General features: G+C 40.0%; 2 protein-coding genes across 7 annotated transcripts in view; both read right to left on the bottom strand.

Annotated features, from left to right (window-relative positions):
- Positions 1 to 23,946, bottom strand: part of LOC143849602 (vacuolar protein sorting-associated protein, putative (DUF1162)) — a 130,849-nt gene that overhangs the window by 44,874 nt on the left and 62,029 nt on the right. For all 6 annotated transcript variants that reach the window (XR_013235729.1, XM_077358674.1, XM_077358675.1 and 3 more), the window contains 2 exons: positions 9,115 to 9,170; positions 8,764 to 8,977 (listed from right to left, as the gene is read on the bottom strand). Coding sequence is in view for 5 of the 6 variants with exons in the window: in XM_077358674.1 (XP_077214789.1) it covers positions 8,764 to 8,977; positions 9,115 to 9,170 (270 nt within the window). In the remaining variant the exon portion in view is untranslated. The remainder of the gene's footprint in view (positions 1 to 8,763; positions 8,978 to 9,114; positions 9,171 to 23,946) is intronic.
- LOC143849604 (uncharacterized) lies at positions 2,754 to 5,370 on the bottom strand. The gene is made up of 3 exons (XM_077358677.1): positions 3,560 to 5,370; positions 3,265 to 3,469; positions 2,754 to 3,168 (listed from the first exon to the last, which is right to left on the bottom strand). Exons 1-2 carry the CDS (start codon positions 4,740 to 4,742, stop codon positions 3,366 to 3,368), a joined length of 1,287 nt encoding a protein of 428 aa, XP_077214792.1. The 5' UTR covers positions 4,743 to 5,370; the 3' UTR covers positions 2,754 to 3,168; positions 3,265 to 3,365.

The following is a 23,946-nucleotide window of genomic DNA, read 5'->3' as shown; positions in this document are numbered from 1 at the left end:
TCTTTCTAGTTTCCTATCTCCTTTCTTTATGGTTTAAATCCTTTCTTTTTCTCTTTGAGTCTCTTCCCCATCCACTCCATCCTACTCTTTGTTTTCCTTCGCTATATTTGTTGTATTTCATGGGGTTAATTATGCTATCAAAGGTGCACAACAAGTGTTTGTTGAAATGTCCGCGTGAGGTGTCGTACCTTGATCGTCTTCTTTTTATTACAAGTTGAAGGCCTTCGGCCTCAACTTAAGGGGGAGTGTTGAAGGTTCCATGGATGGAGTTTTCGTGAGTCCTTTTTTTGTCACTTTCGCATGATGTATTGTATTATTTTCATTTCCGCATGATGTAGTTTCGTCTTCTTTGTTAGTAGTTTGTTGGTTGGTTGGTTTCTTCTTCGTCTTCTTCATTGCATGTTTGGTGTTTCTTTATGTGATTTATCTTCTGTGTTGTTGTCTTCTCTAGTTGATGTTGTTCACCATTCTTTGTTAGTAGCCTTTTGGTTTGTTGTTTGGTTGTTGGTTTGTTGGTGGACAAGGGTTGTTGGTTTGTGTTCATCGTTGGTTGTGGTTGTGGTTGGTTTGTCGGTTGGGTTGATCGTGGTTGTGATCCTCGTTGTTGTGGTTCATTGATTGGTTGTGGTAGGTTGTTGGTCGGTCAGTGGCTTCTTCGCGTACTAATGTGTAGGTTGGTTGGTGATATGTTGGTTGTTTGTTGTTGTCGGTGGCTTGTTCGCGCTTTGTTGGTGGTTCGTGCACCCTATTGGTTGTTGGTTTGTTGGTTGGTTGGTTGCTGGTTTGTTGGTTGTTGGCTAAGGATCATCATTGGTTGGGTTGGTTGGTATGTTGTTGGTTGTTATGGTTGGTTGTTGGTGGACTCGCTTTGTGAGTTGTGTTGTTGATGCTTCTACATGGTGAGTGTAGTTGCTTGGCGTAGTTTTACGCCCTTGTTGTTGTTGTTGTAGTGGTTTCATTGCAATCCACCTTGTTGGTGCTTCTACACGTGTGTAGTTGCCTTCCGTAGTTTTACACATTCATTGTCGTTGTAGTGGTTTGCATTGCAATGTGGCTATATGCCCGGTTGTTAGCGTTGCTTTCGGCCTTGTTGTTGGTGGCTATATGTCCGGTCGTTAGTGTTGCTTTCAACCTTGTTGTTGATGGCTATATGCCCGATCGTTGGTATTGCTTTCGGTCTTGTTATTGTCCAGGCGACGTGTTGTTTCGCCGTCGTTGCTTGGTTGTTGTGCGCCACTTTGTTGTGCACCTGTTGGTTGGTGGTCGATCCTTCTTGTTATGGGCTGATTTTACATCTCCTTGCCAGTTGGTTGATTGTTGCTTTTGTGACCTGATTTTATATCGCCCTATTGGTTGCAGTTCTTCTTCTAGCGATGTGTTGTTCACCTTATCTCTACTCGTGCTCCGTCATTGTTCGCTATGCGCGCCTTTGGTAGCCTCATTTTGTTCATGGTTCGCTGCTGTTTCCCATCTGAGGCGCTTCTGCTCAGTCATTGATCTCACTGTTAGCCATCGATGGTCGGTGTGCAGATTTGTTCATTGTTGCTCTAATTCAGGGGGAGGCTCTGTGTTGGTTGCTCTCGCCGTCATGCTGATTCAAGGGGAGCTATTATTTTTGGTGGTCGTTGATTTCTTTGCACTTATGGTACCCGTTGTATCTTTCTGATATTTTTTTCATTATGTATTCACCACACAGCTTGAGGGGGAGTATTGTACCAAGCCGGCTGAGCGTGTGGGATGATTATCTTTTTGTTGTATGGGTTCTACAGTTTTTTTTTGTATGGTAGGTTTTATAGTTGTTTTTATGGGTATTGTAGTTTTTCTTTGTACCAAGCTGGAGTTCCATAGTAAATACACTCTAGCTTGAGGGGGAGTGTAGAAGAGTATGTAAAGGTAGTTTAGGTATTATGTGTATGTGTGGAGGGTATTGTAGTCTTTGTAGAAGGTTACCCTACTTTGGCCTATATATACATCATTTATAGGAGAGAACACCTTAGTGGTGACTCTCCATCCTCCCCATTCCTCTTCTTCTTCCTCGCTAACCTTATCCCAATTTCTAACAACTTAGAAACATTTTCCTGATATATACACACACACACATATAGGGATTAGTGTATCTACTCGATCGAGTAGATAACTTATCTACTCCGTCGGCGATAAACATAGTGGGCCCAGTTTGTTTGGATGATCCAAAGCATTCATTTGATACGCCCTCACATAGATAGGGTCTGCCCAAAAAAATAGCTCCTTAGGATCATCCTAACCCTTTGAACTGTGGAGGTAAAAAATGGACAGATTTGTGAAGGTTTATACTTGTCCATGTTAACCTCCACAAATCGAAGGGTTGGGATGATCCTACGGAGCTTATTTTTTGGGCAGACCCTATCTATGTGTGGGCCCATCAAATGAATGGTTTGCATTACCCAAACAATGTGGGCCCCCACTGTATTTTAAGCCGACGGAGTAGATAAGTAACCTACTCGATCGAATAGATTCCTCATGGATATATATATATATATATATATATATATATATATATATATATATATATATATATCATAGTTGTAAATTTTGTTTCGGTGGTCATTTCGGTTTGGCCACCGAAAGGAAATTTCGGTGGGATTTCGGTCATTTCGGTGCATTTCGGTCGAAACTTTTCGGTCACACAAAAAAAATATTAAAAATATGAGAAAAATCCCAAAAAATCAAAAATCAATAGAAAAGGATAAAAAACTAATAAATAGTCCAAAATATGTGTCCCAAAAGGCATATTCATTACTTAAACACTTAAAGTCTTGCACAAGTCCAACTGATAGTCTGATACATAGAAGAACATAAAAAAAAAAGATACATGAAAGTGAAACATAGACAATAGCTAGTAGCAACAACTCTCAATCATCATAACCCGGATGATCATACTCAATGTCGTCATCGTCGTCGCCGCCGCCACCACCACGTGGACCACCAGTAGGGACATCTTCTTCAAGAGGCATGACAAAGTCGTCATCCCCGGCCCCAACCACAGTAGCAGGTGCTTCAAGATTTTCCCACCCAATGTCTTCCAGAGTGAAAATGACATTTTCTTCTTCCGCAACCCAATCCATCATGATATCCAGATGGTCTATGCTCAAATGGTCACTAGTGGTAGATGATTTCCTCAACAAGTCCCTGAAAAAGGAAAACATTAAGTTTAATGTCAAAGGTTAACCTTAAAAGCTTAAAGTGATGAGGTGAGAGTTGAAAACATTATATTACGTTGTATACCTTTGCCGAAACTTAAGGTTGTAATGGACAAATACCAAGTCATCCAATCTTTGGTGTTCCAACCTATTTCTCTTTGCGGAGTGAATGTGTTCAAAGGTGCTCTAGTTCCTTTCACACCCAGTCGCACTGCAGGTCTGACTGAGGATTCTGATCGCAAAGCTCTGTAATTCTTCCACGTCACCTCCGAATTGATTCCACCATGCAACTGTAAAGTAACAAATAGTTAAGCATTATTTGCTGAGAAACTGAAAGTTAAAATGAATTACACTTAATTAAACAAACAACTCAAATATACCTGGTCCCAACTTCGTTCGGTTGCGGATTGCAAGCTTCATTCTAAACATACCCTTAGCCTCTCGATAATCCTCAATTTGATTGGTGATGGGGTCTTGTGTGCCTTCATCAGGTACCAGTGAAGTGATGCATGCTAGCAAGCCTCTGGTTACTTTACTGCGTCTAGAGAAGGTAGGAGTGAAAAAGAAAGGAGGGTTAAGAAAATATCCTGCTGCATGGAGGGGACTGTGGAGTTGCCTGTCCCATCTTTGGTTGATGATCCTCCAGATGGGCATGTAATTTGATTTTTTCTTCAACCTCTCCTTGATGTTCTCTTTCGCCCTATCCATAGCCTCATATAGGTAACCCATCACCGATTTATCCTGCCGATCTACCAAACGTAGCACTCTCACTAAAGGCTCGCTGATGTTTAGACTGTACTTGCATTGGTCCCAAAAAGATTTGTCCAACACAGTACTAACTACCCCTTCACTCAGTGGGTGTTGGACAAACCTACTAGCACTATACTCGTCAGACACGAACATCTGCTGAAGTGCTTTCCGATTCAACACCAGACTTTGTATGCTAATGAAATTTGTAGCAAATCTGGTCGAAGCAGGACGGCACAACTCCTTCCCACCTGTGAACTTCTTCCTCATCAAATTCAAGAGGCCTCCGTGGTTGTAGATGAACTTTGTAATTGTCCGAGCCCTCTGAATTGTGCTTGCTATGTGAGGAAATACACTCGGTTTGCACAGATGCTCCAAGATGAGATCTAAGCAATGCGCTGTGCACAAAGTCCAAAAGAATGTACCATATGCGGCTTCTAGTCTTTTCCCAACAGCTTTATAACTTGGCTCACTGTCAGTAACAAACTGCACCACATATTCCGGATTCACCTCTGCGACAATCTTTTCAAAGATAATGAATAATTCATCGGCATTCTTCACTATGCCAGATGCATCAACGGATTTGAGGAATATGACTCCTTTAGGGCAGTACACCAAAAAGTTGATTAGGGAACGTTGTTTGGTGTCTGTCCATCCATCGGCCATAATGCTATAGCCAGTGTATCTCCATGACATCTTAATCTCCTCCAAGTAGTTGTTTACCTCATCCACTATATTCTTCAAAATGGAACCCCTTAAAGCATGATAAGTACGTGCCTTATAACCCGAACCCACGGCATTCACAACATCAAACATAGGTTGCTAGAAAGGTGAATTGGCAACGTTGAAAGGGAGATTGGCATTGTAGCAAAGCATGCCAACTGCCATGTCTGCTCTGTCCATTGTTTCTTTGGTAGCCAAAGCACCTTTAATGCTTTGCTGGGCTCCCGGGGTTGTTCGTGGTGCAAAGAAATTCATGATCCCTCCTGTGATTCCCTTCTTTCTTTTTGTCCCACTCGGTTCTTCATCATCCTGCTCTTCTTCTTCGTCAAGTGTGCCATAAAAACCTCCAACCTCTGCTCTGGATAAGCCCATCCTAGCCCTTTCTTTTCTCTTTGCATCTAAAAGTTGCATCATTTAATATTTTACATCTTCAGTCACTTTTTTGCATGATGCTACCTTACCAGGAACAACCGCTAAATGTTCTTTCAAGCGGGTTATACCTTCACCCGATATGACTTTGCCACAGAATATGCAAGTTACTTAATATTTTTGACCCGGAACCAATGTACCGTAAGCCCATGCCGGGTCATCCGATATAGCGGGTGCCAAACCAATAGAGGATACTCCTGCAGAAGGTCCCGACCCACTCATTCTGAAATGAAGTAGAAGAAGGGAGAAAATGAATTAGAAGAAAGGAAATGGAAACAAATTACAAAAAAACTGAAGTAGAAGGGGACAAATGAAGTAAGAAATAAAAGAAAGGAAATGGAAAGAAATAAAGAGAACCTTGAGGTTGAACTTGAGTTGAGGAGAATAAGATAATATTAGCCTTCACTCACTTGAAATTTGTAGTGTAACTTGTAAGCCTTCACTTGAAATTTGTAGTGTAACTTGTAATTTGCAAGCGTTTGGAAATAGTTCTTGTAGTTGTAAGTTGAAGGTAGGCCTTCCCTTTGCTCCAAAATGGACTTGGATTGAGTTGAAGAAGAATGTAGACTTGTAGGAAATTTAGTAGAATAGATAGTGCAAGTGAAAGTAGAAAAGAGAAGGAGAATCACTTATGTGAAGGTGGAGAAGAAGAAGGTAGGGGAAAGGCTATTTATAGAGTTTTTTATTGTTTGTGCAAGTAAAAATGACTAAAATATCCTTCCCAACAGCTATAAACGGTCACATTTTGAGGCTAAAATGGTCAAAAACCCAAAAGAGCCGTTACAGGGGCATTGAGATAATTTCTGCAAAAAACAGTCAAACTAGCCGTTATAGGCTATTTCGGACGTAATTAAAAATTTCGTCCATTTCGGACGAAATCCGAAATTTCGACAAATTTCGGACAAAATGACCGAAATTGACAGAAGTTTCAGACGAAACGAAATTTTGATGATTTCGTTCCGTTTTCATTTCGGACGAAACGAAACGAAATTTATAACACTGATATATATATATATATATATATATATATATATATTTATATATATAAGAGAATAGTGTATCTACATGGTCGAGTAGATAACTTATCTACTCTGTCGGCCATAAACACAGTGGCCCCACATTGTTTGGACGATCCAAAGCCTTCATTTGATAGGCCCTCACATAGATAGGATGTGCTCAAAAAATCAGCTCCTTAGGATAATCCTAACCCGTCGAACTGTAAAGGTAAAAAATGGACAGATTTGCGAAGGTGTATATCCGTCCATTTTAACCTCCACAAATCAAAGGATCAAGACCATCCGTAAGTTCATGCATAACTAGCATAATTAATTTAAGGGACTTTTGCCAATTACTCTGCAAAGTTATTGCTAAATAGTTCTTAAAATTTCATATGTCGTTTAGTCCCTACTTTTAGAAAAATAATTGCCATTCCATCCAAACAAAAAATTGCCGTTACTTTTTTTCATTAAGATTTTAAATTGACAAAATTACCAGCAACCTTCTCTCTCCCACATGACCAATGCACAAACACTCTCTCCACTCTTTTAGCTTAAATCCCATGGTGGGGCCCACAACTGAATTGTTTTTGGGAAAGTGATATATCCAACCCCTTTTATTCCTCAGGCAAACCCCTTTATTGTATATATGATTACTCTTTTTACACCAAAAGAGGGCGGCCCAAGAAAGAAAAGGGGGTGCATATATCATTTTCCTTGTTTAGATTTTTGAACAAGTTGTACTCGTTGTATTTAAAAAAATAGATATGCGTATGCACAGATAGGGAGATCCTAGCCCTTTCGATATATAGAGAAACATATATGGTGTCATCCATCAAAAACTTGGAGGGTTAGGAACATCCAATAGAGATGATTTGTGAGATAGGGCCTATGTACATTGAGGCCAAACAAATGAATGGTTTAGATCTTCGAACAAGGTATCATGGATGGCATATAATAATTCCTATTTTACTGGACATAATAGGTGAGCCCCACTTTGTTAGAAGGCCTTTCCGCAACAAAAAAATATGTCCACATACATGCAAGCGCCATGTACAGTGGGGCCCACCTATTATATGTCCACCTAATTATAGGCGCCATATAGTATCCAAACCATAGTTACCATGGTGGGAAACGAAACGGGAAATGCATGAAAAAAAATATAGGGGAAATGAGAAACGTGAAAACAATAGAAAATCGTATGAGAAACGTCTTAGGAAATGCATTAGAAGCATTTCAGAAGTGATAGAAAAAACACACATGAAACACAAGGAAAACACGAAATATGTGCTTTTGTAGATTTAAACACGAAAAGCATTTCTCTAATTTTTTTATCATGTTTTGGAAACGGTTCAGAAACGCATTTCCATATTTTTATGGGAAACGAGTTTCCCACCCGCGAGAGACGCGTTTTAGGGGAAATGGGTTTCCCACCTGCCCAAGGAGTTTCCGACAACTATGATCCAAACCATAGTTACCATGGTGGGAAACGAATTCGGGAAACAAAACGTGAAACGGAAAAGGGAAACGCATGAAAAAAAATATAGGGGAAACGAGAAATGTGAAAACAATAGAAAATCGTATGAGAAACTTCTTAGGAAATGCATTAGAAGCGTTTCAGAAGCGATAGAAAAAACACACATGAAACACAAGGAAAACACGAAATGTGCTTTTGTAGATTTAAACACGAAAAACATTTCTCTAATTTTTTTATCATGTTTTGGAAACGTTTCAAAAACGCGTTTCCCAATTTTTATGGGAAATGAGTTTCCCACCCGCGAGAAACGTGTTTTAGGGGAAACATGTTTCCCACCTGCCCAAGGAGTTTCCGGCAACTATGATCCAAACCATTCACTAGTTTGGCCTCAACTTAAATAGACTCTGGCCCAAAAATCATCTCCACAGGATGATCCTAACCCTATCCGTAGACAAATGATGCCGTACGTAATTCTCTGCTGTTCGAAAGAGTTAGAATCATCCTATGGAGATGAATGTTTGGGCAATGCCCATTTACATTAGGGCCCGACAAATGAAGGATTTGGATCTTTGAACAAAGTGAGCCCAACATATACATTATATGATGTCTGCGCATAGATGAATGCAATTTTTTTAATGTAAGGTGGGTCTACTTTGTTCAAAAATCCAAACAAGGAAAATGAAATATTCCCTCCCTTTTCTTTCCTGGGCCACCCCATTTAGGTCAAAAAGACCAGTCAAGAACACATTAGATGGGGTGGTCAGATGAAGAAAAGGGACTGAATATATCACTTTCCTTAAGGGTTGACGTTGAGAGAGAGAGAGAGAGAGAGAGAGAGAGATGGTGGCCTAGTGGGTCGGCGAACCGGGGAGAGAGAGAGAAAGAGAGGGTAGTGGGCAATTTTGTCATTTTAAAATTTTTAAAAGAAAAGTAACTGATGTTTGGATTGTATGGCAATTATTTTCTAAAGCAAGGTCTAATTGGAAAATATGAAACTATTAAATGATTGTGTAGCAATAATTTTGCAAAGCAGGGACTAATTGGTAACTAGGATAAGGTGGAAGAAGCTAATTTGAAAGCACCGAATTAAGCATTCAAGAAGGAGCAACTAAAATTGCAGCAAGATAGCTGGGGGTCAACAATTACTAGCAATATAGTGACTTTTTAATCAGAATTATAATAATAAGAAACAATCAAAGCAGCCAATGCTTACCAAGACTTAACGATATCAATGCCTTTTTTGAGCCTCCAGACAGATCTAAAGCATCAAACACTGCCATAGAGTCATCAATTGTATCCCCATCCCTTAGCAAAACCGAAGCAGATTCAGCTTCTGCTTCATGTGGACGCCGAAAACGCAATTCTATGGAGAATCCACTTTCATTGTGTATCCTTAACAAAGGAGAAACTACAAGGGAAACCCCTTCCTGCCAATTATCCAAAACAATAAATTCAAGCAAAGATAATAATAACAGAATAATTTAAAAAAAAAAATTATAACAGAATAATTTTACACAGTTCCAATTAATTTCCATCACAAGAAAAAGCAAATTCCCACAGATACCTCATCCTTTTTTGAAATGTCAACTACAACAAATGGCCCGGGAAAAGTTCTTGAATCTGTACAAGGTTCAGAGTAACAAAAATTAGACCTAGAAGAAAACCAAACAATGTATGAAACCTAAATATAGTTCAATTCAACTACCCAACACGGACTAGGGATTTAATGGATTGGCAGAGATCATCTAGCCTACTAGTCAAATGAAAAAAAAACATGGAAAAATCACCTCCAGCAGTGAACAACGAAACAATGTCTTACTACGATATCAGGATTAAAGAAAGTAAAGAAGAAATTGAGAATTATAAGTGATAAAACTCCTTTTGAAAGGTTACCTTAAAACTAAAAGAAAATGGAGTCACTGCAGACCTTATGAAATAGTCAGAAACCTATCTATCATCCATAATTGCTTATACAAAATAATGAAGAATAAATAAAACGACTCCTAAAACTATCCTCGGACCGGAGATCCAAATCCCTCCCATGCTTAGCTAAAGACACAAATTCTATTCTACCCAAGGTAATAAGATACAAAATATAGAAAGAAAAGAGGAGCGGAGAGCATCAAAGTTTTTTTCTATTGATTTATCTTTGTCACCTATAGTAGTGGCCTTTAGTCTTTTGATTAGAGTAGGGGTCGTGAGAGAGAAGGGCAATCGCAAGTCTGTTTATAATCATGACTATTGTCATAGTCAACAAGTTGAAACTTCAAGGAAAAACTTCGAATTGTGTGTGTTTGGGTGTGTGGAGGGTTCGACTACTTGAAGGTACCCAACCACATCAAGGCATCATATGACAACAGTCATAATTATAAACTTGTTTTTCCTGGAAGTTTCAACATGTTGACTATGACAACAGTATAACTGTGGTTATCATTGTAGTAGGGGTATTACTCATCCCTATTAGACCAGCAACTTTAACTTTGGTTTTCATGGGATTAGGGGTATCACTCAACCCTATTACACCAGATCCATTTTGCATGACCCCGGTAGCTCTACTGGTAACCTCTGAAGTCACAGAAGTCGACATCTTGGTCGTCGCAACAAGCATAGTTGAGCAATAAACAACATCGGACAGAATAGATGCAAACACAATTGGTCGCCCTCATAGTTACCAGGTCGGGAAATGGATACCAGAAACGAAACATGAAACGCAAATGTGAAACTCGTGAAAAAAATTAAAGGGGAAACGAGAAACGGAAATCCATAGAAAAATGAATGTGAAACGCATTGGGAAACGTCTTGGTAAACACCAGGGGAACTTACATGAAACCTAAGGAAAACACGAGTGAAACATACATGAAACCTAAGGGAGACACATAAGAAATTTGATGGTAACACATGAAAATTCTAGTACTAGAATCTAGAATATGATATATCAAACATATTCAAAGTGACTCCTCTTTTATACTAGATTGGATTGTCCCCAGTAAACAAAAAGAGCGAAGATAAGTGATATATTCACCCCCGTTTTTTACTTGAAACAGCCCCCTTTAGTGTATATGACTTCTTTTACACTACATGGGATGGTCCCATTAATTACAAGGGGTGAAACATTTCCCTTCGGAAAAATATGTAAAATGTTATGAAGGAAACACGTTTTCAAGGAAAAATAGTCGTTTCCCTTTCTTGGAAACACGACCCTTTCTTGGAAACACGACTCCCACACATTTCCCCCACGTTTCCCATACGTCTCCCCCACATTTCCCATACATTTCCCATATGCTTCCTAGGCGTTTCTGCTGCGTTTCACACTTGTTTAAAAACCGTTTGTTCCAGTATCGGAAACGCATTTCCCACTTAGGGTAGGCATTTCCAGCAACTATGGTCGTCCTATTGTGACCTATGAATAAAAACAAAATGGGGGAAGCAAAATATATGGCGAAAAAACACATGTCCCTCCACATTTCTCCAAATCCTGTGAGATCAGATTGGATCTTTCAAGATTTTTATTCTAGACCAAACGGTTGCCATTTCCCACTGCACAAACCTTTCATTGAGCTGATCACTCCAGTTTCATAAAAATTTTCAAGAAAACATCACAATAGACTATCGAATCATGCTAAAAAAAATCTCAAAACTCACCAGAAACCTTGTAAAATCATGCTCAACATACTTACTACCATTTCTCAGCTTCAAAACATGGTTGTACTACTGTTGACGTCAGTCGTTTGCAGTAATCACTTGTCGGGTGCAGTGGAAAAAAGGGGAAAGGCGAGAGAGAAAGGAAAGTGACTGAACTGATACAACGTTGGAATAGGAAATAAAAAAATAGAGAAGAGGAATGTGGGTGGAAGAAGAAGAGCCATAGGGTTTTGGGAGGATAGAAAGCGCCAAAAAATGACTCCTCTCTAATCGAACTTATGTTAATGACATAATTAATATCATTACAAGTAAATCCTTCCGTAATAATTACATGCCTTTATGAGCTTATTACAATATGATTCAACAATCCCAATTCTAGACCTTAAGTAATCGTTCTGGTGATCCCAAAGATCAAGTCATTGATGACCTTCGCAGGCACCTTGGAACTCTAGAGTCATCTTCGAGCTTCATGACCATTGTAGAGCCATCAAATCTTCATTATGCTTTTGCTCATCATGCCTCTTTGTTATCCCCTACGTCTTGGATCATCGATTCATGGGCTTCAGTCTACATAGCTAACAAGACCGATAACTTTCTTTCCTTTTTTCCATATCCTAAAAATGATAATGTTAATATTGATGATGGATATCTTACATCTATAACTGGAAAGTGAAGTCTCTGTCGAAGGAAAGAGAGAGAGGAAAAAGAGTGAGTTATGTATTGCTCCCCCTCACTTATGTATTTATACAAAGGGAAAAGATACAAAGACTAAAATTCCCTTAGGCATGCTACACAATAGACACTTCTATCACTCCCCCTCAAGCTGGAATGTATATAATGAGCATTCCAAGCTTGTTCCAACAATAACTTAGTCTAGCCTTACTTAGGGGCTTGGTGAGAGCATCGACAAGCTGATCTTCCGATCGAGTAGAGGTAGTGCATCTCTCGCTTTCTTGGATCCTGTGTCATATGGAATAGCAGTCAATCTCTTTGTGCTTAGTATGCTCGTGAAAGACCGGATTGGTAGCAATGTGAATTGCTGCCTTGTTGTCACAGTACAACTGAGATGGTAATGGTGATGGAAATCCAATCTCAGATAAGAGTGAACGAAGCTAGATAAGGTCACTGCTAGTATGTGACATGGCTCCATATTCGACTTTAGCACTTGACTTGACTACGACATTTTGTTTATTGATTCTCCAGGACAGGAAGTTCCCTCCCACAAAGGTACAATAGCCAGTCGTGGAGCGTCAATCTGCTAGAGAACACACCCATTCAGCATCATTGTAGCCTTCTACCCTCTGATCCCCATGTCTTTTGAAAAGCAACCCTTTTCCTGGAGCGTTTTTCAAATATCGAAGAATCTGATGCACAGTTCCCAGTGTGATGTACGAGGGGAACTCATGAACTGGCTAACAACCCCCACTGCGTAAGACATCTGGGCGAATAACTATGACGTATATGAGTTTCCCAACAAGCCTTCGGTATCTACCAGGGTCATGTAGCAAGTCACCCTCTTACGGGTGGAGCTTTGTATTTGGGTCCATGGGAGTAGTAGCCGGTTTCATACCAAGCAACCCTATCTCATCTAGAAGATCCAACACATACTTCCTCTGTGAGAGGGAGAGACTAACACCCTACCAAAATCCCCAAAAAGTATTGAAGGCGACATACTGAGGAGGGCAATAGAAGGGCATGGCCATTGTGGAGAATTCTTTCTCTAGAAAAACTGTCAACCGTTGTATACCAACCGTATCACTCCTAGTGATAACATCTACATACACTATTAGAAGGACATGGCCAGTACCTGACTGATGACTAAACAATGAATGGTCAACTGCACATTACCTCATGCCATACCTCATGACAGCATCACTGAACTTTCCAAACCAAGCTCGAGGGGATTGCTTGAGACCATACAAAGATCTGCGAAGTCGACATACTGAGGAGGACATCTCCCCCTGGGCAACATACCCAGGAGGTTGCTCCATGTACACCTCCTCGGCCAAATCTCAATGGAGGAAGGAATTTTTTACGTCAAGCTGATACAGTGGTCATCCATGGTTGACGGCAACAGAAATCAGAACACGCACAGAGGGAATTTTGGCAACATGAGAGAAGGTCTCAGTGTAGTCAATCCCGTAGGTTTGAGTGTACCCTTTGACAACCAAGCACGCCTTAAGGCGCTCAACTATCCCATCCGGAACATATTTGATGGCATTGACCCATCGACACCCGACAGGATGAGCACCAGTAGAAGGAGCAACTATATCCCAAGTATGATTGCCCTGAAGAGCGGTCATCTCACCTTCCATAGCAGCACGCCACCCTGTGTGAGCAAGAACCTCCTGCACAGACGTAGGCAAGAAAATAGAAGACTAAGAGGAGACAAAACCACGGAATGACGGGGTAAGATGATCATAAGAAACACAAGTGTTGTGTTTGGTTCGTCTGGGGTGGCTAGGGGAGGAGTGGAATAAGAAGTCAAAGGGAATTTGGGTAGTGGCTTTCAAATGTGTTGTTTGGTTGTAATGATTACATCTGGAATTTAGGTGGTAAAATAGTCGTTAGAAACATTTGGTTGCGAGAATGTGGCAAGGAGAACGTTGGAAGTAGAAAAAGTGTTTCAAAATTCATATTCCACAAATATCCAAGCCAAATTTCATCGATTTGGTGGTTTGCAATTCGGCTTTAAGTTGAATGCCACGTGGGCTGACCGGCTACCGACAAGCCAAGTAGTCAAAAAGTGTTTTTAAAAAAAATAACCAAACGACGTCTGGCGCTTTATATTCCAACAAAAGCCCAAAATATTTCCACTTTTTTGGCATCCAAACACCCCAAAGATGAAATAGGATGAGCAGTAGTGCGGGAGTGAGTGCGCGAGGCAATACGGGCGTCTGCAAGTACATTTGAAGGACGAAGAAGGTACCTGAGAGGAAGAATCTGGTATCTCTAGCTGAGAAGATGACGCCTCGAGAGGAGGTGGAGTAGGACCTGCATTCCGAGGCCGCTGATAGACCTTTGTAGTAGCAGGCGGAGGGGACACTGCTGAAACATGTAAAGGGGATGAATCCAATGCATGGGGAGGCACAAATACCTCTGAAGGAGGAGGAGATGGTGGAACCGGCTCGAGAAGAACCGGAGGAGGAAGAGGGAGACGTGAGGTAGAGATAGCAGGCCCATACTAAGTAGGGGTAGAAAAGAAGGAAAGAGACTCAAAAAGGTAACATATGCGGAGACAAAGAGTCAACGAAGGCTAGGTTGTAACACTTGTAACCTTTCTGGGTACGAGAGTAGCCCAAAAAGACACAACGCTCAGCCCTAGGGACTAATTTATCCAAACCCAGGGCCAAGTTGTTAACAAAGGAAACACAACCAAATGCCCGTGGAGTATAGTGACGCAGTGGATGGAACAAGTGCAGCTAAGGGAAGAGGTGGATCCATCCTGGGATGTACAGTGGAACCTGTGAAATAAGGAACATCCTAGAAAAAGGTGACGTTTGCCGTCACATACACATGACAAAGTTGAGAGCTATAACAGCGATAGCCGTTCTGAGTTCTTGAGTAGCCAAGAAAAACACATTTAATGTGTAACGACCCGATTTCCATGACCGGATTGCTACAAGCAAACACCTGCCAAAATACCCATAATTTTATTTTTTTTTTAAAACCATATATGAAAATTAAATAGCCATCGCTCTTATTCCATTTCCAAAATGTCTCCTTACAATAACTTTAACTTAAAACCAATTTACTCAATTAAGTAAAGTCTCGAACTAGCCAATTTAAAATAAATTCAAAGGGGTTAACGAAGGGTATCGTCTTCCTTAATTATTTGCTCCCATCATCCTACGCTCCTAGACGTCCTCGTGCGCAAACGCACCCTCATTAGAATTCTCTAATCCTGGGGATAAAAATAAGGTTAGCAGGATGATAGAACTGAACCAGTATAAGAATTCAATTTAAAACAACATATCAAGATCCATATTATAGATAAGGTAATTGAAAATTTTCAAATAATGATTTACTAAAACCTTCTGCAATTGAATAGAAAAATCATTTAGGGTGAACAAATGTACTAATAACTGAAAGAGAATAGTTCAATAATCATTAGGAACAATTATAAATCTACCACATTCTTATCGTAACAATTTCATTTAAACCCAGGGCACTCCAGCTCCCGCTAGCTTGTTGCCCTTGCCAACACGGTCGACTCCGCGTGGGCTTATTACGGTAGATCATACCGCCTAGGGACTCTTGGTCTCCGTAGGATTCCGACATCAACTGGGAGGTGCGCGTTTCCCCCAAGTTGTATACCTTTGTTTACGGGGATAACTCAATGGTTTCCTATCACCCTTTCCCATTTCCTCTTTGGATATTTTTTTATGTTTCCATACGACTTCCAAGTTATTTCATGTGATAAAAGCAATTTAAACTGATAATTCTTTATTAGAAATCAGATTCATTTCCAACATGTAATACAAGAGACAAAATTTCATTCCTCATAGAATAGTTTAGAAAGCCATAAAAATTTAGATACTTCACCATTCTTGTTGCATGAATTGAAAGCCATACGAACAAAGTTAGCTATCACCTGCCTTAATCTTACAAACGCAGTAGGATGAGATAGCTCCTGTTAGAGAGTAGAGTGCAACGATCCTGAAGTCACATAGTTGAGTGTAGAGAATGGCAGTTTAGACTAGGTTCAAGTTGCTAAAAATTTGTACACTAATTAATCTTGATCCTGTCCCGTAGTGGGACTCACGCATACTCTTAATTACACCATATTGTGCCTTGTTCGAGCAAACCGTCACACTAAAAAACACTAATAGCTGTCATGTTTAAGGGCATAAAACTCGTACATCAAACCATCATATTGCTGCCCAGTTTTGGACGTAAAAACACCCATACTGAAACACTATACTGCTGTCCCGTTTTGGGACGGAAAGTACATATGTGAAAACATTAAGTTGCTGTCCCGTTTTGGGACGGAAAATACATACGCAAAAATATTAATTTGCTGTCCCGTTTTGGGACGGAAAATACATACGCGAAAACATTAAGTTACTGTCCCGTTTTGGGACGGAAAACACATACGAGAAAACATTAAGTTGCTGTCCCGTTTTGGGACGGAAAACACATACGAGAAAACATTAAGTTGCTGTCCTGTTTTGAGACGGAAAATACATATGCGAAAACATTAAGTTGTTGTCCCGTTTTGGGACGGAAAATACATACGCGAAGACATTAAGTTGCTGTCCCGTTTTGGGACCGAGAACAACATACAAAACAACGCTTAATTTGGTCCATTTTGGGAGCAACAATAACACACAAAAGCAGTGTTAAATCTGGTCCATTTTGGGACCAAGGAAAACTACTCATTACATCATTAAATCTGGTCCATTTTGGGACAAAGAGAAAACACAATAAGACAAGGAAGGTAATAAGGGTACTTACTTGTTTAGTCACGAAAAGTAGAAGGAAGTGAATTCTTCTCTTAAGGATCTACAAGACTTCTCTTTCTTCTCCCTTTTTCTTTCTTCTCTTCTTTTCTTCCTATTGTTATTGTGTACAAGGAGACTAAGGCAAGGACAAATATAGGCAATATATAAAGGAAGCAAGAGTGGGGTGTGGGTTTCTTTTTCTTTTCTTTGTTTTTTGCATGATATGGGGAATCACCTATATTCCTTCCTTTTTGTTTAGCAATAAAAGTAAGTTGCCAAATCTTATAACTACAAGATCTTTTCTACAAAGTAATTTGCTACTAATTAGGGGATTTGAATTAAGTGAATCAATCTATCCCACCAAAAGAGTTTAGCAATAAAGGTAAGTTGCCTAATCTTATAACTACAAGATCTTTTCCATAAAGTAATTTGCTACTAATTACGGAATTTGAATTTTTAAGTGAATCAATCTATCCCACCAAAAGAGTTTAGCAATAAAGGTAAGTTGACAAATCTTATAACTACAAGATCTTTTCCACAAAGTAATTTGCTACTAATTAGGGAATTTGAATTTTTAAGTGAATCAATCTATCCCACCAAAAGAGTTTAGCAATAAAGGTAAGTTGCCAAATCTTATAACTACAAGATCTTTTCCACAAAGTAATTTGCTACTAATTAGGGGATTTGAATTAAGTGAATCAATCTATCCCACCAAAAGAGTTTAGCAATAAAGGTAAGTTGCCAAATCTTATAACTACAAGATCTTTTCCACAAAGTAATTTGCTACTAATTAGGGGATTTGAATTAAGTGAATCAATCTATCCCACCAAAAGAGTTTAGCAATAAAGGTAAGTTGCCAAATCTTATAACTACAAGATCTTTTCCATAAAGTAATTTGCTACTAATTAGGGAATTTGAATTTTAAGTGAATCAATCTATCCCACCAAAAGAGGTGTTCAAGATCTCCCTCAAAAGTGGAGATCAAATCTCCAACCTATCTTATTTATCTCCTCCTTTCTTTATATTTTACTGGATTTTCATTTAATGAGGGTAGGTTTTCCCTAATATGACTTACTTTCTTATTTAATATGTTTCAAATGATTTCTTATTCCGCGGAAAACTTAATCCCCAAGCTACCAAAACAAATATAGAATAGATTAACAAGAGTCATTGATCTCTGGACCGATTGATCTGAGTAGATCAAGGATGAATAAGAGATCCTATTTCGGGATCAAGGGTTGGTCTAAAGTGGATCGATGATCTCGATCCTCGATATACGATCTAACGGTCTAAAATTCAAAATTTAAGGAATTGAGAGAAAGTGTCAAAAAGTGGTCGTTACATAATGGCACGATGATCTAACTTGTCCAGACGAGGGGCAAGGTTATGAAGAAAGCATGTACTACCAAAGACATGGGGTAGCAATGGAAACGAATTTGGTGAGGGGTGTAAAACAAAGAAGGGTGAGCGATTCCCTAGGACAGTAGAAGGGGGTTCGCTAGGAATGCAGAGGTAAGGATGGCATCAACCCAATGTGTCTTCAGTACATTCATCTGAAATAGAAGGGTGCATGCCATATCAACAAGGTAACGAAGCTTCCTCTTAGCAACACCATTTTCTTGAGAGGTATGACCGCAAGAAGATTGGTGAATAATGCCATTACTAGACAGAAACTACTGAAAACCATTAGAAGTAGAAAAATATTCACGTGCATTATCAGTTCGTAAGCATTTAATAGAACATGAGCATTCAGTTGATACTTCCACATAAAAAGAACAAAACATAGTAAATACCTCCGAATGATCTTTTATTATATATAAACATGACATGGGTGAATAATCATCAACAAACAGAAGAAAATACCTATAACCAAATATTGATGGAGTTCGAATAGGACCCCAAACATCTGAATGGACTGACTAAAATGAACTCGATACATGACTGATAGACCTAAACGGGAAAGACACGCGATGGTGCTTTCCAAACTGAGACAACTCACAATGAAAAGGACTAACTGACAACGACATAATCGACAAAAGCTGAAGATGATCTGCTGGAGGGTGACTAAGACGACAGTGAGAGAGAAAGGAGTCTCCAGAAGTCTGCAATGCTCTGGGAGGCGCCTCACGATCAAAGTAGTAAAGACCATCTACCTCACGGCCCAAGCCAATCCTCCTCCTAGTTGCAAGATCCTAAAAGACGCAATAAGAAGTAAAAAATGTCACGGAGCAGTAAAGAGAACGAGTAAGTCGATTAACTGAAACCAAACTACAACGGAAACTTGGAACATACAAGACAGAAGAAAGATTTATGCTAGTACTAAGAGAGATATCCCCATTGCCAGAAACGGGAGACATTGCTCCATTAGCCAAGGTAACAAATGATGATGCAAAGGCACGCTGAAAGGAATGAAGAATGTCGCTATTACCAATCATATGGTGAGAGGCTCCAGAGTCAATGAGCCATGAACCGGGATGAATAAGGAAGCATGATGTGCGACTACCTTCCGTGGCCAAAGTGGCAGTGACTTGTTTCCCTTTCTCCTGTGAGCGCAGAAAGCCTCATACTCATAACGTGAAACCATCAAAGTGTCAGAAAACTCCGGCTGAGAAGGGGTAACAGTAGTGGTCTCTACAGTCGTACTAGAAACAAGATGAGCAGTCCGAGGTGGTCACAACTCAGGATGAAAGTCACACCAGTAGTTAACAGTATGCCCATCCAAATGACAATGAGAACGGTAACGGGATCCACGGCCTCCTCATCCCCAGCCTCTCCCTGAATCACGACTAGTACCACATCGACGGCCACCTCGAGATCTACGTCCACAACTAGACTGGACGGTAAGAGCAGATCGCTCAATAGTAGAGAAATCAGGAACATCATTACGTAGAGCATGCTGAGCTCTAGAAAAATGACTCTGCCAGGCACGATAAGGAACCTCAGCCCACAATCAACTGCCTGGCATGTAAAAATTCACGTCCCAAACTGTCATGAAACTGGACAACACGAAGATCACTCTTCTGCTTGTCCAAGACGATCAAATCATTCAAAGACGACATGTATGAATCCAGCTGCTCACATAGATGAGTAAATCCAGAATAGTAGGCAAAAACAGGCAGATCACCTCGCTGTAGGCAGAGAAGCGCTGAATAAGTGTCACATATCCGTGTGATAATATTTTCACCAGAATACAAATTCTCTGCATGAAGTCAAACAGCCTTGGCCGAATCAAGAAACATCATGTGCTTGGCAATCTGAGGATCCATACTATGGAATAGGAGAGTCTGAATATGAGCGTCCTCCTAAATCCAATTATCATACGTCTTGTCCTCAAGTGTAGGCAGATCCTTGGTAAGATAAGAGGACTTCCTTGAGCACGAAGAAAAATCTGAACGGATCGACACCATGTTGGATAATTGGATCCGTTCAATTTGATGGATGTCATCGGAACCATAGGTAGTGTCATGGTGGTCGAGGAACCCACAACTGCGGAGGAAGAAAGGGAGGCAGTCATACTGAATTGCAACTAATCACCAACACAACCACAATAACAATCACTTACAGATCTCCACCACCACAGATCACCAACACAACAATCACAACCCAAAACAACCGACCACCACCACAACACAAATCACAAACAAACAAACAACCACCACCAATCAATCACATCAACCAACCGACAACCACCACAAACCAAGACAACACAGTCACTTCAACAGGTGGCTGAACTCCACAACCACCAATCTCATCACACAAATCTTACCACAACCATTTTCCATACAGGTACACCAACAAACACAGAGGTAGTATGCTGCCCCAAAGAAGAAACAATTACCAACTCATGAAAAAAACTTCTGAAAGAAGATCCGGAATCATTTAACACACGGAATAACTATTTAGGACATGAAGAAAAAGGTGTGGTGTTACTGGATGAGAAAAATACGGGAAGAAAATTAGGGTTCAACAAAAACAAGAGATAAAGGGTTTTGGATTTTAGGGTTTCCAAAAAAAGAAATCCAAAGAAAAGGGGGGGCGAAAATTTCAAGGAGGATATGGGAGAGGTTTTGGTGAAGTTTGAGCAAAAATGGAAGAGTGGTTGACTTGTTGAAAGAGACAAGAAAGGTATCTTTAGGTAAAGAGAGGTATCTTTATATTGCGGCAAAAATATGTTATTGACTTGTTGAAAGAGACAAGAAAGGTAGCAGCAAAACCAGCATAAAGTCCATAAAGCAAAGCCACAAATTGGATGACCAATAGGGAAATTTGATTATCGATCCAAGAGGACATCAGAGATTGATAGGAAATTTTATTTGCATCATGATCAATCATCCAGATATTGCATATATCATGAGTACAGTTAGCATATTCATACACTCACCTAAATCCACACACTTGGAAGCAGCAAGGAAGCAGGAATCTCTACTCATAATGGAAAATCTCGATTCCCCGAAAATCGATTCGGAAACGGGAATCTTCTTGATTTCCCACGTTTTTGAAGATTCCCCGATTTTTGGGAATCCCGTTTCAAAAACGTGGGAAATGCGATTCTCACTCTATGGGAAGCGCGTTTCCTATCTACCCTCCGTATTTCTTGCTAGTCCTCTTCTCTTCCTCTTCTTAGTATTTACATGTAAAGTTATTTAAGTACTTAAGATTTACATGTAAATAAGGGAATAACCCCCATTTGAATCTATTAAAAATAGTTTCATGACCCAAATCTAAAAGGATAAAAAGTCGACTTTCCAATTCTAGTACAAAATTCAAAAAAAGGGGTCGGGTCAAAATCTTAACTTCCAAACGATGGGGTATTTTTCTAATTTTAAAAATTCATAAATTCTATCATAACCAAACATTATTAAATCTCAAAAGTACGGTAAAAATCTCATAATTTGATTTCTAAAAATTTTTCTTCTTGTCAAGCACTGGTCAACAGACTGGTCAACACTGGCATTTCAGCTGATACTGATTTTCCTTTAAGTAAATGTTGGATCTTTTAATAAAAAGCATTTTTTTAAATATTTCGTTCCTATAATTATTTCTTATATTTTTTAGTAATTTTTTATATTTTAAATTTCTTTTAAATATTTAACTATTAAAAAAATTCTTCGACCCTTCACGCTTCCCACCCTCCTGAGAGCTTTCACTTCCCACTTCCTGCTTCGCTTCCCGCTTTCGCTTCCCGCTCTGGCAACCTTGGGAAGCAGTTCATCGGATCCTATGGTAACTAGGGTTTTCTATTTCTCTAAGAAAATAGCAAGTTAGCAACTAGGGTTTTTTTCCTTAAAGAGTGGAAATAAAAAGATAGGGAAATGATATCAGCACCCCCATCCATGTTTTGAATCTTTTGATATATGAAGGGCTAGCCTAGTAAACGTGTTCTCACACTTATCGTAATTCTACTAGTGGCTATTGCATACTTTTTGGAGGTAACCTCGTGACATGGAAGAGCAAGAAGCGTGTTGTGTTGCTATGTCCACTGTAGAGGCAGAGTATAGGGCCATAGCTCATGAGACTTCTGAGCTTATGTGGCTCAAAACACTTCTTAGAGAAATGGGAGTAAGAGTTGATAAATCTATGTAACTCTACACTGACAATCAGTCTGCCATATTTTTTTTTTTTGAAAGATGACATATTTCATTGATATTAGAAATACAGTAGGGACCAGGAGTCCCGCACTAAATTACAAAATATCAAATTGGTGCGGGCAAACCCTTGACCAGGAAAGTAAGACAAACAAAGCCAAAAAACAGTAACTCTTTCCTTTACAGTCTAAAAGTACACCCACCATTTAGACCAAACTTGGTTATAGCCCATCTTACCAGGTCATCTAAACTGCAAACTTCTCTGTTTCGTCCAAGATATGCTGGATTAGAAAGTCCGGCATTTCTATGAAAGTCCAGCATTTCTATGAGAAGCTCCTCCGGAACCCGCTCCAAGCAACTAGGGATTTTTCTATCAACGATCATCTCTTCCACTTGACGGATAACAACGATCTTATTAGCTTCCCAATTTAGCCTCCTCCAATCCCTTTCTTCAGCCAAAAGGAATTTGAAGAAGGATGCGCAAATAGTGGCAATTGGGTTACCCTAACCTCACTTGACCCAGTGACACGAGCTAAGGTGAAAGGGCAGTCCTGAGCTTCTAGTTTAAATATTTCCCACTGCTTGCGAAGCAGATCGTCGGCTATCTCTTTTGGCATCGGGTCCATATAGAGGCCCTTTCTTCATCATAGGACATCGCTTTAATCCTCTTCAGGATGTTTTCTAGAATCACTACCTCCGTGAATAAGCGTCTCCTTCCATCGGAGAAAGCAGACGGACTACTAGAATTGCCTTGATCCTCCATTTCCAAAAGATATATTAGTTGTCCAGAACAAAAATGAATCAGGATACCAAAAACGCCCAGAGAAACAAATGAAGTCGAGAAACTCCTTCAAATACTCATTGTTATGCAGATACGGAACTAATAAACACCCTATTAGTGACCATACAACTTTCCACTACTCGGGACCTGAAATAATTATTCCATTGCGATAGGATCAATGAGGCCCACCTCAAAAGACCATATAATAAATAAAGATGGGACAGGCCATACAGAAATAGGGTCAAATCTACCCACAAAAGAGAGAAATTTGTCTTAACCCCTACAAAATTTTCCAGAAGCCAACCCTAGATGTAAGACGGAGTGTCAGGGCCCACCCTGACCATAAGATTTGAACCAAGATTGCCCTCAACATCAAGCCACTTAACTTTCCGCTTAGGGACAGGGAAGTCTGCGCCTCGGACTCCACCGACAGGCTCACATGAGTTGAGGGCCTGCCAAACCCAGACACAAAGCTAGACTCAAAACCCACATTAGGCAGAGCACCAGAGATGGAAGATTTGAAATTTGAAAATAGGCGGGGTACGAAAGAGACATCGGGGCCCCGACTATGCCCCACGACCGAGACCGAAGCCGAACGGGCAACAGGCAACCACCGAGCCAAGGAGACAGATGGGCAAGAAATTGCAGAGCAAACAAAAGGCTCAAGAATTTCAACTCCAATTCTGTAGACAAGGTTCAAGACTCTAATTCTAACACAGGAGTCTGAGAAAGACCTCCTAGGGGCTTGAATTTTTGCCGAAACAAAGCTCATGCAGTGCTGGTGATTCCCCTCCATCTTTGTTTCTAGGACCCATCCAAAGAGGCTTCCTTAGCCTCCACCGTTGAAACGGCCCAAGCATGTAAAGGGATACCATAGAATTTAACCCAAAGAGCTTCCTCGCTTTGAATAAATTCCTTAGTCCACAGAGTGAGCGAACGTAGGT

The sequence above is a fragment of the Tasmannia lanceolata genome, unplaced genomic scaffold, assembly GCF_043159265.1.
Source record: "Tasmannia lanceolata isolate RefF3 unplaced genomic scaffold, GAP_Taslan_0.1 ptg000018l, whole genome shotgun sequence".
NCBI lineage: Eukaryota > Viridiplantae > Streptophyta > Magnoliopsida > Canellales > Winteraceae > Tasmannia > Tasmannia lanceolata.
This window is presented reverse-complemented; position numbering and strand designations above follow the sequence as displayed.